Raw genomic sequence first — 20,294 nt, forward strand, 5'->3', positions numbered from 1 at the left:
CTTATACGTAGATGAAATGGTTCATCCCTCAAGATATTCCTCTTAATCTGAACTCTGTCTTGGCCTGGAGAAATCAACTGTAACTAACTTGTTAGTCTCACTCACACACACAAGGAGTGACTCAGGCTGCATATACTGCAGCAGGACATGCTTATCCACTCCTACCTTAGCTGATATAACAAATATAAATTAAATAAATTTAACCTTTTCTCTGACCTCATGTGCAACTTTCTTTAAATCAATCACCTTACTTTCTAACTCGTCCTACTTTCTTACCTATCTATGAGTTACATTTTTGCTTTACCCTTCACTATCAATTGTAATGTTCTATTACATATTGTGTTGACATTGTAAATAATATACCATACTAAAGTTAGTATTGTTTTTGAATATTTTTACTGCTGTAATTGACTATTGCTCATGTTTGATCTATTCTTATTGTACACCGCCTTAAGTGAATTCCTTCAAAAAGGCGGTAAATAATCCTAATAAATAAATTTAAAAAAAAACTGAAGGAAAGGTCTGAATGGGAATGGTCTCCTGGGGGTGAACAGAAGCTAAAACTGATTCAAGCTTCAAAGATAAATCTTTGCTGCAGCATCTGAGAAGTGAAGGTCCTATGAAGGGAAACACAACGCTCTGTTCTGAACATGATAATTGAAATAAAACAGGGTTGGCCCAAGCATTAGGCAGGACTAGGTGATCACCTAGGGTGGCAGCTTCTTGGAGGCAGCAAGGAGCAACTGCAGTCAAACTAACACAGTAGATGCTAACAGTCACCCCAAATTCAAAGAATCATCAGCGCATATGTTAACCTACATTTTTAAAGGATTTCTTGTGGGATGACTATGATTGTTTAGTTTATCAAAATCTTGGGAAGAGGGGGCATGCTGCAGGCTAGAGGCCCGAAATTTAACTTAGGAGAGTATAAGGTCGTTGGGCCTAGGGCACCTACTGCCTTTGCACCAGCTCTGAAATAAACAAAACAAAAAAGGAAAATAAGGTGATACCTTTTCTATTGGACTAATATTAAATTATTTGACAAGCTTTTGAAGGCAGAATATTCTTCCTCAGGTTCTAAACATAGCAGCAGAGGAAGGCGGAGGCAGAGGCCGAGTGGTCACTGAGGGAATGGTAAACTGAGTGGGGCGGAAATGCTAATCTGAATGATTTAAATTCAGTTTTAATTAAGTGATAATATTCTCTTCAACCTAAATAGGTTCAAGGCACATTAAAAGTCAAAAGAAAGAACAAAATTTACAAACAGAAAACTAAAATATAATTCAAATCAAAACATTACAATAGACCTTCAAAAGAAATCCCCACCAAGCTCAACCAATAGTATTAAAAAATTGTATAAAAGAAACTAAACAAAAACATATCAAGCTATAGTTGAGCCAAGAGCAACTCGCCTACAATAGCTCCATTGCCTTGGCCACTTCACAACTGTCAATGAGAAGAGGCAGTGGGCTGGCAGCAATTTTTGTACCCTATGTGGTTGCACCACTCTCACAGCCCATGGTACGGTGCTGTCCCTATCCATAAAATTTCTCAACTGCAGATAATTATCAGTATTTCACAAATCAGGTGGCAATTCAGTTCAAAGTTGTGGGCCTCTGTAACTACTTTCTCAAAGGTACTCTTCTAATGAAAAATGTAAATTGAAGTAGAAACAGATCTAGTGGATCATGTAGTGGGTCCAGCAATGTCCATTCTGAACTACTGTGACAAAACAGTGGGTTTTTAACCCTGTACAACTGTATTATTTCTTGAAGTGTATTTCTTTAGTTTGGCTAGCAGGTGGTGCATGTTTATGTTTAAAGCTGTTACCCAGAAATAACTGTTCCTCTTTAGTTAATAAGAGGTAACCTGCAGAGATGTGGCCAGCTATTTTTAAGACTTGTTGTTCTGGGCTCTGATCGGCCCAGGAGCTCAAATTCATATAGGAAGAACTGGCTTTTTTCTCCAGTCTCAGTTTGGAAGTAGAGAGAGAGAAAGACCTCTTTACTGAGACCCTGTGAGCAGCTACATTTCCTATATTCAGGTAGTGAACAAATGTTTAAATAGTTTTATAATTGATCCATATTCATTTATCTGTTATTATGTACTGTTTTATTCCATCTGTTTTTATGGTTCACTGTTCAATATTTTCATGATAATAGACATTTTTAGTTTATTGCCTCTGCTTGACTGGACTAAGAGTCCTGGTGGTTTGTGTGTTGGGTCTGTGAGTGATTTCTAGGAACTGTGGAACCACTGGGAGTGTAGTCCCAGTAACCTATAAATCACTGGGGAACACCTTGAAAGCAGAAGACTTGCCCAGAGGCAGTTGGGACCCAGTCGGAGGGAGGAGGGTGCTATTGTACTGCATAAGTGGCAGGTGCAGGCGGACCTGAGCTGTCCTGGGGACAGACCCTCTAAGTGGCCGTGGGGTAGCCCCAGGCAGGTGTCTAGGAGTTTTGTAACACCTATAAATAGAGGCTAGCCCATGGATGGATTTAAAAATGAGCCCCAAGGAGATGACGTGGTGCGATGAGAGAGTGAGACGTGTTTTTTGCTCTCTCCGAGGCCCAGACGCGCTTAAACTCTAAGAAACCCAACAACGCTAAATAATAATACCTCTCAGGCAGAGCAGGTTATCTGATTATTCATGGACAAATTTCTGGAAGCGCCAGTTAAAGGAATGGCAAATAGAGGGGTGAGGAAGGACAAAGATAAGGCGAAGGCGCTAGAGGTGGCGGGAGAGAAGTCGCCATCACGCGCTGGGCCGACGTTTTCGGCGGAGCAATTGGCGCAACTCACAGAGGTGATAGCAACGACGTTGGAACCTAAACTAGATAAATTATCTAGCCAATTTGAGTCTTTTGAGGTGCGACTCACTGCTATTACAGAGCGGACTGGAGAGCTAGAACGGAGGGTATCAGATCTCGAAGACACCACCACTCCGCTCCAAGCAGAGGTAAAACAGCTTACCGGAACGGTAGATTCTTTGTCCGCAAAACTGGATGACCTGGAGAACAGGTCTCGACGGTCCAACTTGCGGATCGTTGGTCTACCTGAAACTATCGGAGATCGAGTGCTGGCAACAACATTAGAGCGCTGGTTGGCCTCAGAATTCGCCTTGTCAGATTCAGCGGGACCGCTATGTCTGGAAAGACCGCACCGCGTGGGGTGAAGCAAAGATGGCGGGCAAGCGCCTCGTGGAGTGATTTTGAAGGTCCACAACTACCTACATAAGGCAGAAATACTACGGGGATATTGGCTTAAGAGAGATGAGGTAAAGTACGATGGGCACCTCATACGAATATTCCAGGATTATTCTGCTCAGCTGCAGGACAGACGGAGACAGTTCACGCCTGTATGCAAGAGGCTGGCTGATCTTAAAATCAAGTTTATGCTTCTCTACCCAGCTTTTTTAAAGATCAGACAGGATAATAGCTGGAAAGTTTTCGACACAGTGCATGCAGCAAAAGAATTTGTCTCACGTCTAGAGAAAGACCTAGGAGAAATAAAGAGTAGCCCTACAGGTGACTGAAACATTATTGTAAGGTTTGAGTGCTTGAGATATACGATGAGATGTTAACATTTGAAGTTATGGGTTGTATAGCATTCTGCTGTAATAAGAAAGGGTGTGGGGGCCTTGTGCATTGAAGTGTCTCCTATTGTTACAGTTTGGGAGGTGATGGGAGGGGTGGGAGGGGTGGGGGGAAGGGAACTTTGTCAGGGGGGGGGGGAGAGGGAGGGAGATGAGGTTAAATACAAGAGGTGAGAAGAGAGGGGAGAACGCAACAGACTAGAACATGGGGATGTATTTATGGAGAAGCTCAACAACAGTATAGGAGGTGTAGTGAAGCAGCAGTTCCCAAGGGTGAGGCTGGGCGCCCTGGGGCGGTTAATGTATCATATAATTGTAAGACAGTTCATAGAAGACCCTGGCTAGATTAGGGAGTAAAGCGGTGCGTCTGGTCTCATGGAATGTTTGTGGCATTACATCTCCAGTGAAGCGTACGAAAATTTTAGCAGCCCTAAAACGCCATGACGCGCATATAGCCTGTCTACAAGAAACGAGATTATCACAAGAAGAGCATGATAAATTAAAACGGCATTGGGTGGGGGAGATGTTTTGTTCCCCGGCAGCCGGAAGGAAAGGAGGGGTGGCAATTTTGATTAATAAATCCCTAGCGTGTTCCACCAAATTGAGGTTTAAAGATGGGGAGGGGAGATACCTGGGAGTTCAAATTAACCTGCAAGGAAAAGAAGTACTCTTGGTAGCGGTTTATGCGCCACTGGTGAAAAGTAGGAATTTTTTTACGCACTTACTTAATAGATGCCAACAATACGCGCACTTACCATTGTTAATAGCAGGAGATATGAACCAGGTATATGATGTGCAGGTAGATAGATCAGGGGAGCGAGCGCAGGGAAGAATGGAGGGCGAGACTATATTGGAATCTTTTTGCACACTAGCAGGACTAGTAGACCCATGGAGATTGCTACATCAAGAGGAAAGAGATTACACTCACACCTCCAGGACGCATCGTACACAGTCCAGGCTAGACTATATAATTTTGTCTCAGACATTATTCCCACAGGTGCTGGACGCTAGCATAGGCCCGGAGGAAATCTCCGATCATGCCCTGATTTGGGTAGATCTGGAGGCGCAGTCCTTTTTTCAGCAATCCTCGGGCTGGAGATTTCCTGCATACCTATACTCCTCCCCGGAATTCAATAAATACATCCATGACAGATGGGGGGAATATCTGAAGAATAACGAACAGCACCCGGAAGACCCAAGCCTGTTTTGGTCCGCGGCAAAAGCAGTGCTAAGGGGGGATGTAATTGCCTATGTCTGTAAGCGTAATCGATGTATCAATCGAAAAGTCATTGCACTGGAGCGGAAATTAAGAGAGGTAAAGAAGGCATACACTGCAGCTCCTACGTCAGCCCGGTATGATACCTTAATGGTGACTCGGGCGGCATTGAATAGTCTTATACACGAGAGAATGACCCGTTCCCTGATTTATCGAAAGTTTAGACTTCAGAAATATGGGGATAAATCTGGAACCTATTTGGCTAAGGTGGTGAAAACCGCAAGAAAGCAACATTTTAAACCAGTATTACATACAAAAGCGGGAGGGGTGACAACTACAGTGGAGGAGGTGGCTGAAGTTTTAAGGGAGCACTTTGCGTCTTTATATAAGGATGCGGGGGAGCAGACAGAAGGAAAGGCTAGATTGTTGGAATATCTGAACATCACTGGCATGCTTAAATTGTCACCAGCCGTGGTGGAGGCCTTGAACAAGCCAATAACAGCAAAAGAGATCATGCAGAGTATTACGAAGCTCCGCCTCCATTCAGCGCCGGGGCCAGATGGCTTTACTGGCGAATTTTACAAAATGCTTAAAGTACAATGGTAGGCCCATTGTTGGAGGTTTATCATGCAGCGGTCCAGCAGGGAGCCTTTCCTCGCCATGCGAATTCGGCGCTGATAAGTTTGATTCCTAAACCAGGACGAGACCTATTGCAACCTGGCTCGTTCAGACCAATATCCTTAATAAATGTGGATATTAAAATCATGTCCAGGATATTGGCAGACAGATTGGCCCCTAGTTTGCCCCAAATTATACATACCGACCAGGTAGGGTTTGTCAGAGGGCGGAAATCGGTGCTTAATGTGCGGAAGCTTATAGCAGCACTGATGCACGCGAAAGACTCAGATATCAACAGATTGGTAGTCAGTTTAGATGCAGAACGGGCTTTTGATGAAGTCAGATGGTCGTTTATGTTTGAGACACTGCGGTGGGTGGGAATCCAAGAATGGTATCTTGAAGCACTTAAAGCTCTGTACACACAACCAAAAGCGGCAATCCTGGTTAATGGGGTCAGGACTAAGGAATTTGCAATAGAGCGGGGGACCCGTCAGGGCTGCCCACTCTCGCCCTTATTATTTGTGCTCACCCTAGAACCTTTGCTATTTGTAATTAGAAATTCTACAGATATCAAAGGGGCGCAAATCGCAGGACATAGGGTGGAATTATTAGCATACGCCGATGACCTAATGCTTCTCTTAGATGACTCCCAGCAGTCGCTGGAAAACCTGCTCAGAGTGGTAAAGGATTATGGAGATCTGTCGGGATTTAAGCTAAATCACACAAAGTCCTTGGCCATGCCGATAAATGAGGACATCCAGGCTGGCTGGCGGGGACAGTTCCCTCTGAAATGGGCACCGGGGCAGTTGAAATATCTAGGGGTAGTGGTGCCCACAGACCTTTCACGGCTGTACAGTGAAAATGTGTTGCCACTTTTGACTGAGACCAGGCGTACATTATTGTTGTGGGGGAGGTTTCCGCTTTCCTTGACCGCAAGGATCGCTCTATTTAATATGATGGTGGCCCACCGGTGGTTATATACCTTTCAGATGCTTCCGTTGTATCTGAGGCAAAGAGAAGAGAGGGCATTATCTAGAGCGATCCAGCGGTTTCTTTGGCAGGGTCGGAGACCTAGACTCCCAATTAGTGTCCTGCAGAAACCTAGATTGCATGGGGGAATGGGCCTACTAAGCATAAGGTATCTAACGATTTCAAGCTCCATGAGGCATATAAGAGATAGGTTGGTAGGGTGCCAGGAGTTTTCAGCAACCTCGATAGAGTCAGCCGCCTTCCCCAAGATACATCTTAGTTGGCTGCTGCACTCGCATAAATATCAGCATAGCCCAGACATTAAGATCGCAACCAACCCCTTTGTGACATCTGCCAGAGCAACATGGAGGTGGCTATGTAGGCGGCATGGGTTCTCAGCGAGCTCAACGCCTTTTCTATCCTTGTACCATAACCCTGACTTTCCAGTGGGCACCACCTCAGGAGTGTTTGCTTGATGGAGGCAAAAAGGTATTCATTTCTTATATCAATTAATTAATGAAGAAGGACAATTGCGGACATTTGCAGATATACAGGGAGAGTATTCATTACCAGCTGCAGATATGTTCGCTTATATGCAAGTGAAACACTATGCGGTATCAATAGGATGGATTAACCTAAGTGAAGATGTGCAAGACACGTTGAGCACTGCACTGACACTGGGGTCTCAGAATGAAGTCCCGTTAAAATATCATCATAAACACTTATTAGATACTACAGAGGACATAGATTATAAAAAACGGGCACAAGACTGGTCTGCGGATCTTGGAGTTGAAGTGTCAGATAGTGTAATATAAAACTACTTGCTTTCTATATTACAAAACTCCCCATTCACAAGACATTGGGAATTACAATATAAGTTTGCACTCCGTTTGCATGTGTCACCACACAGAGCCCACAAGGCGGGTTTTGGCGCAACTGGACACTGCCCGCGCTGTGCTTCCCCTCAGGCGACTCTGGGACATATGTTTTGGACTTGTTCAAGAGTGCAAAGATTTTGGAAGCAGGTGCTTGGGAAGGTATGGTCATACTGGAATAGAAAGACAGAATTGCAACCACTGATGCTATTTGACGTGTATAGATATGTCAAGCCGGCATTGCCGGGGTATAGAAGATTTTTACAACGCGCAGTACAGATCGAAAAGAAAGTGATATTACATGGCTGGATGGACCAAAAAGACCCTAACATCACCCAATGGAGAGTATTTATGATAGATTTATCCAGACTAGAGCGATGTGCAGTCCGCGACCTAGATTCGGCAGAAGGGAAGTGATTGCTGCAGACCTGGAGTAAATTTTGGAATACGCTACAACCATCAGCAAAGAGACAGTTGTTTGTTTCCTAATCTCTATTTCTCTAGAATATAGATATTAATAGCATCTGTAAGGGGAAGGGGGGGAGTGGGATGATGGGGTGGGAGGAGGGAAAGGGAAAGGGATTCATAACTGTATAAAGTTTGATGACAATGGAAATGATATGTAAGCTTCTCATAAGGACCTGATTGTAAATTTGCATTTGTTATCAATAAAAATATTGAAACATAAAAAAAAAAGAGACCCAATACTTTAAACATAATGCAAGCCAATGAAAGCACACTAAAAAAGATATCACTTGCTTTCACTTTTTTTCTGCCAGTGAGTTCTGAGTTCAGAGCTCTTCCCAAAAACAGCCTGTTAATGGCAGTGCAGTTCTGGGAACTTTGAGAAAGTGAGGTGCCCTTTTACAAGGTTGCGGTAGGCCCTTTGTGTGTGTAGTGCACACACAAAAAAAAGACTACCGCCAGGCTAGCACACCCCCTGGCGGTAATTTCAAATTTGGGGAACGTCCATACTGCCGGGACAAATTATTTTTTAAATTTACTACCGTAAACAGTGTTTCCAGCATTAATCAACAGTTGGCACATGTGCCCTTACCACTAGATCAATAGGTGGCGTTAATGGCTCAGGCCGTAAATAGGTATGCGCTGGTTTCAAATTTAGTGCAGGCCCTTTCCCCAGCCCATTAAAAAAAATGCCTTTTTTCCCCAAATGTGGTAAAAATTGGCCCAGTGTGCCACAAACATGCACCCTCACTACCACAGGCCACTTTTTACCACGGCTTAATAAAAGGACCCCTGAATTTGCTGTGATAAAGCTTGACACAAAGCAGCCTGAAGTGAAATATGCGTCTAGTCCTGGTATATTCTGGAAAGACACTTCTGACCTCAAGGTGATAACAAATATGAGCACAGAACATTATATCTATTCTGGAAATAATGATGGAAAACTCATTGTTTTACTTTGGTTATCAGCTGTAGCTTTATAAGTTCAAGGCAAGTTGTAACTGAATGTGGTGTTGCATGCCAGGTTCATTCCTATAGCAATTTCAACCCCTGAGAACCGTTGCAATTAAGTTTAACCACTTGTGGTTAATGGTGCCACTTCACCCCAGGTCAACCAAACAGGTTGGTCCAATCTTGGTTTTCAATCACTGCATTTATGGATCAGTAGTTCTGATGAGCCTATTGGCTTCTCTAAGAAAATCAGATTTACATACCCATGCATGTATTTGGGTAAAGCCAGGATTGGATCAGCCTGTTTGTCTGATCTGGAATGAGGTGGCAATCCTACTCATAATCCTCAAGACTAGCAGTTCTTAGTCCAATCCTCAGACCTCATCCAGTCAGATTTTCAGGATGTCTGTACTGAATATGTATGAAACATATTTGCATACACTGGAGGCAAGCCATGGGGAAAAAATCCCGATAGACTTCCAGGTCCTCTCTGCTCCCCCCCAAAATCCCTGGTGGTCTCCCTACCACAACCCTGAGTTGACCCGTCTGTTCCCTGACAGGACCCCCCAATCCCCCAACTCCTTGAGATAACCCCCACCCTCTGAGATCTAAGACAAACTCAATTGTGTCTAGTGATCCCCAACCCTGACCCTTCCTGCAACCCCCCCCCCCCCCAACACCCTCAGACCCTCTGCTTCCCCCCAATGCACATGAAATATTGTAGGCAGGAGTGAGGTCTACTCACTCCTGCCCTCACAATTATCTTGAAAAATGCAGCACCTGACCTCAGGCAGTGCATCCTGGGATGCACGGTGCAGGGTCAATCTGTCAGAAAAGGCCATTTTTTGCCTTATTTCTCAGATTCTGGAGTCCAACATCTCCCTTTCTTTACCCCTCCTCCCCCAATTCCAGCATTTCTCCTTCTCTACACCCCTCAATCAAGCATCTCCCCTTCTATAGCATCTCCCCATTGTAGTCCAGAATCTCCCTTCCCTTCCCCCCCTCCCGCTCAGGTGTCCAGCATCTCCCCTTTCCTCACCCCTATTCTAGACTTCTTGACTAGGGCGGCACAATCCTGGAAGCAGTGCCGGTGCTTGTGTGGCAGTTAGCAGCACTAAAGTGCACATTTACAAAAATGCAGTAAGTGAATGTTAAGTGCAAAGCCTGTATGGTAAACGCAGAAGGCGTGGCCAGCATCTGCCCTGCATTACATTCATCAGCAGATAGGGCGGGTACATTTACTCACCTATGTTCATACATAGGCAGGTTTATGCCAGTATGCTAATAATTTATGGATGTTCTTGGCATATAAATGTTGCTGCCCTTCTTACAGAGTTACTTCCATAGTGTAATCCACTTTTATCCTTAAAGGGCAATTCTATAACTGTGCACATGTACTTACATGCACCATACGTGTGCAAGCAAATAATTATCAATTGCATGGCGTATGTGCACTATGTGCTATTCTATAAAATAGCGTAAATGCATTAGTGCATAGATGCAAGAGGTTGATTATGTGGGTGCAGCATGAGAGGGGCAAGGGTGTCTGTACACCTTGGCTCAAATTCAGTAAATGGCCCCCCAAATTTGGGTGCTAAACAATAATGGCGCAGCTATGGGGGCTACAGGGGCCGAGGCCCTCCCAAAATTGGTTCTGGGGCCCCTGGTTTGGCTGTCAAGGGTCCCAAACTCCTGCCAGCTGAAGTGCTTGTCCAGCGCTGGTCTCCGGCTCTCCACCGCATTGCCTGCCCTGCTCTTTCCCTCAAGTCGCATGCATGCTCATTTTAGTGAAACTGATTTCATTAAAATGAGTATGTACATGACGTGAGAGGAACAGCAGGGCAGGAAATGCGGCAGAGACCAGCACTAGACAAATTAGGGGGTCTAGCCAAGGTATGTGAGGCGGCGCGGGGGGGGGGGGGGGGGGGAGCGGCGGGAAGGCATACCAAAATATGCCCCTCCCCGATGTCAAGGTCTGGCTACGCCACTGGTGCCAAAAACTATGCACCGAGTGCTATTCTACAAATGGCACTCTAATTTGGGTGCCATTTATAGAATACTGCATAGCACCAGGATCCGTGCCCAAACCAACTGAAACGTGGAGTAAATCATTACACCTAAATTTTTTTTTTTTTTTTTTTATTTGTACCCTGCACTTTTTCCCACTCATGGCAGGCTCAATGCGCAGCAGGCAATGGAGGGTTAAGTGACTTGCCCAAAGTCACAAGGAGCTGCCTGGGCCGGGAATCGAACTCAGTTCCTCAGTTCCCCAGGACCAAAGTCCACCACCCTAACCACTAGGCCACTCCTCCACTCCAAATTAGGCGCAGATCTCCTGAATTCTATAATAGTGTGCATATCTTTAATGAACACCCCTCTCATGGCTACGCCCCCTTTTCAGCTGCGCACTAAAGGATTTGCGTATGCATCTCTATAGAATAGTATTTAGCAAGATGGACGTGTAAATCCAAACTGTTGCCAATTAATGCCAATAACTGATAGCGCACTATTATTGGTGTTAATAAGCTTGTTACCCAATTAAATTACACATGCAAATAGAATTCTTCTGCTTATGTAAGTTACACATATGACATGGAACACTTAGACGCAAGCACTTATACCTGCCACTGACTTGGTGTAACTTTAGGTGTGCCAATAGCGACTTATGCTAGTATTCTACAATGACATCTTGGCAGAGATGCCATTACAGAATTGGTGCTCGGTGCTCAGCATGGGCATGGCTACCTTGAGGTACCCAGTTCTATAATGGTCCCCCTTAGGTTTCTTGGATGAAAGAGTTGAGTTTGGCTCAGAGTAAAAATACATGGTAGGAAGAGACTGGGGCCTACAAGAAATAAACCGGTTTAATCGACCACTAAGGATAATATATGAATAACCATAAAACTTTGTACATGGAGTCAAGATTGATCTGCATACTGTGCAATGTTTCTTCTGGAAGCCACTCCTTTTAGAAGGGCTAGTGCATACAGCAGGAATGAGGAAGAAAGAGTGATTTGCATACCTCAGAAAATAGAAGCTCTGAGCAGAAATCTAGGATGGGCTGAATCTGCAGGAAGCTAGCTGCTTGCAAGATATCATGAAGATGTTCCATGTTGATGGCCAGCCTGGCCGTGTAAATGAACTCAACTACGTGTTCCAGGCCTGCCTTGCTCACTCCATGAAGTTTGATGCTGCTGAGCTGTTCTTCTTTCATTCCTCCTGGTTTTCAAACAAAACAGAGGATTGTATGAATTGTGGGCAAGAGGATCTAACATAAACATATTTGAAAAACTACCACTACTACTTAACATTTCTAGAGCGCTACTAGGGTTACGCAGCGCTGTACAAATTAATAACTAAGGACGGTCCCTGCTCAGAAGAGCTTACAATCTAAGGACGAAATGTCAAGCTGGGGTAGTCTAGATTTCCTGAATAGAGGTGTTGTGATTAGGTGCCGAAAGCGACAATGAAGAGGTGGGCTTTGAGCAATGATTTGAAGATGGGTAGGGAGGGGGCCTGGCGTATGGGCTCAGGGAGTTTATTCCAAGCGTGGGGTGAGGCGAGGCAGAAAGGGCGGAGCCTAGAGTTGGCGGTGGTGGAGAAGGGTACTGAAAGGAGGGAAAAGTGCCATCTGACACTGAAGACAGTTGTATAGTGACATGGTATTGTGTGTGATAGGGGAAGGGGAATTAGGAAAATCAGAAGAGCTGTTGGCATGCTCCTTTTATTTTCACCTCTCTGTTTCCAGCTATATAGTCATCCAGTTTCAGGGTACTCCCATATCAGCACCACTGCCATCTTGAATTCCCCATCAGCTTACTAATAGTGTTCCCCAGCTTGAAGAACATGTGGCAACAAAGAGACTGAGGCCCTGATATTCAAAGGCACTTATCTAGATAACAACAGCCACTATCTGGATAAGTGTTCTAGGTGTGGCCCCATCCATGGATTTTCAATGGCACTGAAAATCTTTACAGGCCAGCTCAGCATTAAGGGGTGGAGGAAGAGCAGAATTTGGGTGTTTTTCACTCTATATAGAGAACGGAAATATTCAGTCCATAATGTGTATAATTATCTAGGTAACTGTATGTCAGCAAAAAGCTATCCGGACAGTGGACCATATATCGCTGCTATCCCCATATACCCTAGGATTCTATATATTGCACTGAGATTTCTGCACAAAAATTGAAGCATATTCCATAACAGTGCGTATAATTTAATTAGTTAACAAGCTAATCAGCACTAATTGGATGTTAACCAATTATCAGCACTAATTGACATTAATTAGAATTTACATTCACTACTTGCTAAGCGTATTCTGTAACATGGTGCGCGTAAATTCTAAGTCGCATAGTTGAAAAGGGGGCATGACCATGGGCGTGTAATGGGTGGTTCATGAGCATATCTAAAATCTATGCATGCCGTTATAGAACACGTTCGCTCTGTGCATAATTTAGTTTCACATTTCAAGTTTATTAGGGTCTTTCTATCCTGCTCATCAAGCACATGTCTGAGCGGTGTACAATCTAGTAGCAGTGAAATCAGACAGGCAAGGACAGAGCAGACAGCAGGATAGATACAATAGGAGCTGGGGTGGAATTACAATAGTTGATAGGAAAGCAAGAGAGGGGGCAAAGGTAAAACATTAGGAGGGAGGGGAAAGACTGACTTCATGCGACTCTTCCAGCTATGGCCCAAATGCTTCTAAGAAGAGGTTGATCTTTAGGTCCGTTTTGAACTGAGCGATTCACAGTGATGTCTTAAGGCGCTCAGGTAGGGAGTTCCTCAAAATAGTGGCCTGTACAGTAAAGAGGAAATAACGTGCCCAGCCTGGGGGAACATCATGGAGAGATGGGACGACTAAAAGGTCCTGCTGAGATGAACGCAGCAAGAGAGGAGGGTGACCTCGGTGTATTCTATAAACAGTGTAGAAATTTAGGCTTATTCTATAAAGTATGCCTAAATTTTATTTATTTTATTATTTATTCAGATTTATTAACTGCCTTTATGAAGAGATTCACCCAAGGCGGTGTATAGCGGGTACAGTTTAATATAAAACTTACAATTTTGTTAACAGCATAACAACAGTAAAATAACCAAGAATAAACATAAAACTTGAAAACAGTAAATTAAACCTAATAATAGAACTACTGTGAAACAGTATAAAAAATATGGCAAAGACCTGAACGTCCATCCAGTCTGCCCAACAGTTACATTCATTATGAATTCATGATTAAATCAACAATGAATGTGATATAAAATACTTGATTGTGGTCTTTTTATTTTTTTTTGGCATTCCTTGGATCTACCCAGCACTGTCTTTACATTCCAACTACTGGAGTTGCCATCAAAGCTCATGTCAGCTTATTTGAATCCATCTTGTCTTGCAGGACACAGACTGTAAAAGCCTGGCCGGCATTGTCCTCATTTTCCGGCTACTCAAGTTGCTGTTGAAGCCCTTTCCAGGCCAACCTAAACGGGCCATATACAGGACACCGACCGTACAAATTTGCCCGGCAGCAGCCTTAGATCTTCACAGCTGGAGTCCCCATCTAAGCGCGACTTGACACATCCACACACATGCAGCCACTTCTTGCATGGGCATTTACACCTGCAAGGTAGGTGCAATTCTACTTCTTATGCTAGTATTTTATAAAGACACATAGAGGGGCATAATCGAACGCAGACACCCATCTCCATGGGCAACTATGTCCGAGGACGGGTACACGAAGGGGCGGGACAGACCGTATTTTCGAAAAAGATGGGTGTCCACCTTTTGTTTCAATAATACGGTTGGTGCCGGGCAAATGCATCGGATTTGGGCGGATTTGAGCTGGGCGGTATCGGTTTTCAGCGATAATGGAAACCGAAGCCGCCCAGCTCAAAAACGAACACCTCCAAGGCATTTGGTTGTGGGAGGGGCCAGGATTCATAGTGCACTGGTCCCCCTCACATGCCAGGACACCAACCGGGCACCCTAGGGGGCACTTATAAAAAGTAAAAAAAAATTAAAATACCTCCCAAGTCCATAGCTCCCTTACCTTGGGTGCTGAGCCCCTCAAAACCCACTCCCCACAACTCGACACCATTACCATATCACTAATGGGTGAAGGGGGGGCACCTAGATGTGGGTACAGTGGGTTTTGGGGGTGGTTTGGAGGGCTCCCATTTACCAGCACAAGTGTAACAGGTAGGGGGCGGATGGGCCTGGGTCCACCTGCCTAAAGTCCACTGCACCCACTAACAACTGCTCCAGGGACCTGCATACTGCTGTGATGGAGCTGGGTATGACATTTGAGGCTGGCATACAGGCTGGAAAAAAAAAGTTTTTTAAGTTCTTTTTTTTGTGGGAGGGAGTTAGTGACCACTGAGGGAGTCAGGGGAGGTCATCCCCGATTCCCTCTGGTGGTCACCTGGGCAGTTGGGGCACTTTTTGGGGACTTGTTCGTGAAAAAAAAGGGTCCAAAAAAGGTGGCCCAAATCCTCGCTACTGCCTCCCTTCTTTTTTCCATTATCGGCCGAGGGCGCCCATCTCTCCTCGGCCGATAAACACGCCTCAGTCTCGCCTTCACCACGCCTCCGACATGCCCCTGTCAACTTTGTTCGTTCCCGCGACAGACTGTAGTTGGAGGCGCCCAAAATCGGCTTTCGATTATACCGATTTGGGCGCCCATGAGAGAAAGGTGCCCATCTCCCGATTTGGGTCGAAATACGGGTGTCTTTCTCTTTCGAAAATAAGCCTGATACGCATCTAGGTATCTTTATAAAATGCCTACTTGCCCTCTTAAAACAACATGCCTCATTATAAAATTACCCTCATGGGGTAAATTCTACATAGGTCACTTAAAGTTAGAAGCCAAAAAACTGGGCACTAAACTAAATTAAGGCATACTTTATAGAATATGCTTAAGTGAATTTAATTTTGGCGCCAAAGTTTTAGGCGTGATATATAGAATCTAGTCCATAACAGCTGCACAAATTGCTCTATACATTCATTTGCCATCACCTGCTTCTTGATAGTGATGCTGAATATATATGAATAATTTAATTCCTGCAGCCCAAGAGTATTTATACAGGCAAGATACTCTAGACAAACTTTCATTATTCTAGATGAGACCCATTCTATAATGCCCTTAAAAATGTGAAAGTAATTATTCATACTCTGGTCTTTAGACTCTTAAAGGAACAAATGATCAGACATACTAAGAATTTTTCACAGACACACACATAAAAGGCCTCTTATAAAAATGACCCATGGTAGAAATAAGATGGCATCTTGAAGGGAGACAAGGGAAGGAGCAGATCCACACTGTGGATCCCCGTTTAGGAGTGGAATATGGAAAAATATAAGGGGAAAGGGCCCCGCTGACACAGGTGCCAATATGAGTTTCATTCAATGCAATATGTGTTGGGCCTTAGTCCTAAGGCAGACCATCTGCAACCTTAGGGCTTGACCCCTCTGTCTCCGAATTATCTCTCTATATAAAACATACCTCCAGCGTTCTATTGAAGCCTCACTTTCCCAACGTTCTAAAAGTGAAGTGGCTGAGATCGCTTTTCCTCCATGAGTGTCTGCCCCGCCCACACGTCAAACGTGATGACGTCGAGGGCGGGTCATAATGACGATTATTGTAAGCCACATTGAGCCTGCAAAGAGGTGGGAAAATGTGGGATACAAATGCAATAAATAAATAAAATTCTGTAAAGTTACCATTCTGGAGCTTTTTTTCTCATTCCCAATGAACTTGACGGCGTCTACTGGGGGTGTGATAGGGGTGGGAGCTCCCTTGGTTTGTGAGATATCTTTTTGAGTCCCATCTAGCTAACTGTCCTGCCTGTGCCTTTGATAGAGCTTCCAGGTTCAGAGGAGCAGAATTCAGAGAGGAGCCCCTAAATTATTCCAAGCTCTCCAGGAGATCCGAATCAGAAACAGCACATTTTGGACAGGGTGGAGCAAAGTGATTACTCTTGAGATGGAAGGTGGTGGTATTATTCCCCACTCTACTATTACAGCATCCGGAATGGATATTTCAATTGCCCCACTTGTGAAACCCAACTAAGTCACTGCTTGGGATGCTCTAATTTGCTGCATAATTTATTACTGCTTTGACCTTGTGGTGCTGGCAACACATCAGAATCTTACAGTATCCCCTGGAGACTTAAAATCCTGTTGGGAGCATTTGAAGAATTGGCTGAATTGCAGCAAGCTCAGTCCGTACTCATTAAGAATAAGAACACAATCCATCATAAAATTGAGTACATTGAAAATATTAGATACTTGAACTTTGAAAGCCTAAGTTTTCCTAAACATCCTGGCCCTGATTTTCAAAGCTATTTTAATGGTCAGGAGAGGCTGCTGGCTGTTTAAATCACTTGGTCGGGGCTAACCAGCAACATGTAGTGGCATGCAACCAGACCACTAAATGGCCCACCCCTAAGCCTAGGGCCATGCTCCCGTGGGCGGAGCACGGCCCTAGCCAGTTAGATTCAAATTCAGACTGCTAATAGGCTAGGTAAGCACATAAATTTAGGACAGAAAAAAAGCTGTCCTAATTTTTTACACAATCAGGCACCGGTCTGAATATTAGGTGGTGCCCGTTTAAACTAGAATAGTGTGTAGTGGGCTTCCCCCTTGCGATCCCCCTCCTACCTCTCAAAGAAAATATAAAATTGCCCCAGCCCATCCCCCCCCCCCCCCCCCCCCCGAGCTACCTGGGGAAGTTCTTATATGTTCTTACAACCTCAGTAATAAGGAATCCAACTATGTGCACTGTGAGGCTGATCAGCACTCAGGAGGTTGTGTGCAGATGTGGCCCTGGATTGATGCAAGGTTCACAACCATGAACCTAGTCACACTCTGACAGCTGGAGCATAGATTGTGCCTGTATGAGTTTCACCTTAGAAAAAAGATTTACATAGTGTGTGTACTATGGTAAAGACCTGAATGTCAGCATAGTTGGCCAGTTTGCTCTGGTCCTTAGCTAACGTTGCAACACACAACTCCAATTGCTTTAGTAATATGAAGGACACGTCACTGCAGATAGTGTGATAACATGAGGACTCTTGAAAATAATGGTAGTAAAAAAAGGTTAATGTCATCATAAAAAAGAAATCAAAGAATAAGTAAACACATCGCACAAGCAAACTAAACTGAAAACAGTCACAACAGATCCCTTAGGGATCCAGCTTCATTATTTTCTAGGGTCGTTCAGGCCGTTGGGGGGGGGGCTGCTTTTTTGGTGATGCTGCAGGCCTGTCTGGCCTTGAGATGATGGCCTTGACCCCCTGCTGTACTGCCTATGTCAGGGCCACCAGGCCGGTTAAGAGTGCATCCTGTATCTCCTGCAGTTCCTGATGGCAACAAGGCTGCCCTCCAGCATTTGCTGGTGAGTGTCCTGCACTGCCTGCAGGATGTCCAGTAGTGCTGCAGTTGCAACTGGGGCTGGCACAGGTGGCCCGGGTTTCTGTGCCTGGCCCAAGTCAGGCTACTCTAGGCCCTCTGGGGCCAATGGCAGGCTCTCTTCTTGCCTCCCAGGTGCTGCTTCCTCCGGCTTTTCCTCCACTTTTGGCTCCTCATGTGTCCTCAGGGAGGAGAGGGACAAAGAGTTAGGTGCAATGCTCCTCTCAGAGAAGGGAGAGCTGGTGTCTGTGGAGAGGTGCAGGATGATGTATTTCTCCTCCTCTGCTGCCCCTTCCTCCTGCCCATGTGCCTCTTCCACCTGCGTTGAAGGCACTAAAGATGTGCCACCAGGAAGGCTGGGTGCCTCTGAAGGGGCAGATGCCACTCCACTGGGTCCTGTAAAAAAGGATTAAAAAAAAAAACGTTCAATCCTCTGACCATCAACTGCTTTGGGAAATTAGTTTAATGTCATATTTCTGGATACTGCTCATATATATTGAAGGTAACATTCTGCCATCACTGGAAAGCAGGTAAGGACTGACCTTTTTGGTTGTCACTGGCAAAGTGTCTAAAATAAGATCCACACTACATAAGTACATAAGTAGTGCCATACTGGGAAAGACCAAAGGTCCATCTAGCCCAGCATCCTGTCACCGACAGTGGCCAATCCAGGTCAAGGGCACCTGGCACGCTCCCCAAACGTAAAAACATTCCAGACAAGTTATACCTAAAAATGAGGAATTTTTCCAGTCCATTTAATAGCGGTCTATGGACTTGTCCTTTAGGAATCTATCTAACCCCTTTTTAAACTCCGTCAAGCTAACCGCCCGTACCACGTTCTCCGGCAATGAATTCCAGAGTCTAATTACACGTTGGGTGAAGAAAAATTTTCTCCGATTCGTTTTAAATTTACCACACTGTAGCTTCAACTCATGCCCTCTAGTCCTAGTATTTTTGGATAGCGTGAACAGTCGCTTCACATCCACCCGATCCATTCCACTCATTATTTTATACACTTCTATCATATCTCCCCTCAGCCGTCTCTTCTCCAAGCTGAAAAGCCCTAGCCTTCTCAGCCTCTCTTCATAGGAAAGTCGTCCCATCCCCACTATCATTTTCGTCGCCCTTCGCTGTACCTTTTCCAATTCTACTATATCTTTTTTGAGATACGGAGACCAGTACTGAACACAATACTCCAGGTGCGGTCGCACCATGGAGCGATACAACGGCATTATAACATCCGCACACCTGGACTCCATACCCTTCTTAATAACACCCAACATTCTATTCGCTTTCCTAGCCGCAGCAGCACACTGAGCAGAAGGTTTCAGCGTATCATCGACGACGACACCCAGATCCCTTTCTTGATCCGTAACTCCTAACGCGGAACCTTGCAAGACGTAGCTATAATTCGGGTTCCTCTTACCCACATGCATCACTTTGCACTTGTCAACATTGAACTTCATCTGCCACTTGCACGCAGATGTTTGGAAACTGAGTTGCCATTACCCACAAGGAGCAGTTTGGGGAATTTAACCCAGGTTGGCAAGGTTAGAGGATGCTGTTCTAACCACTGTGCTATGCCCGTAGTCCTTTGGTTGCTATGGTCCAAGTGGGTGCCTAGAACAGACATGTTAGACTTGCTACATGCTGAGTAGACTCTGTAGACTTGGTGAAATCATCAATAGGGCAACAATTTCCACATCTCCCATATACTTTGTGAGGTCTCATATCATGCCTGACAGCTGGCCACTTGTAGGGGTTTTGGGGCAAGGATGTAGCAGCAGTTTATGCATAATCCAGAACTTGCGTGGGAGTAAAGAATGACTTTCTTCAAGGTAGGGTTACTGAGGAATCCTGCCACTTGTACTATATCTGTGACATCATGAGATGCACACTTTCTCTCAAAATATGTATCAACTCTCTTATGTAGGCAGAAGACTAAGGTATTGCTAATTACAAGGGCCCAAACCAAGAATTGGGGATAAATAGGCTCATGGGTTAGGCACAGAGTAGACAACAACATCTTTGATGGAAAGGTTACAGGATCAATGCCCACTGCATCATTTCTGTCTTATAGGTGATCTATAAGCAGAGCTGCTGTGAACCTTTCCTACATAGGACGATGCCCACAACATCTCCCTTTAGACATGTGCTCTATAGAGTCCTCTTTATAGATAGAGCACTAACAACTGCAAGAGTGGC

The 20,294-nt window shown here is 44.8% G+C and overlaps 1 protein-coding gene across 7 annotated transcripts in view; it reads right to left on the reverse strand.

Annotated features, from left to right (window-relative positions):
• Window positions 1-20,294, reverse strand: part of LOC115470658 (kelch-like protein 13) — a 91,973-nt gene that overhangs the window by 9,651 nt on the left and 62,028 nt on the right. For 6 of the 7 annotated variants that reach the window (XM_030204008.1, XM_030204004.1, XM_030204005.1 and 3 more), the window contains one exon: window positions 11,712-11,908. In XM_030204008.1, the coding sequence (XP_030059868.1) occupies window positions 11,712-11,908 (197 nt within the window). Of the gene's footprint in view, window positions 1-11,711; window positions 11,909-16,400; window positions 17,282-20,294 lie in introns of those variants that run through there. The other variant, XM_030204009.1, reaches the window with a different exon arrangement.

This window comes from Microcaecilia unicolor, chromosome 5 (genome assembly GCF_901765095.1).
Source record: "Microcaecilia unicolor chromosome 5, aMicUni1.1, whole genome shotgun sequence".
In the NCBI taxonomy this organism is placed as follows: Eukaryota; Metazoa; Chordata; class Amphibia; order Gymnophiona; family Siphonopidae; genus Microcaecilia; species Microcaecilia unicolor.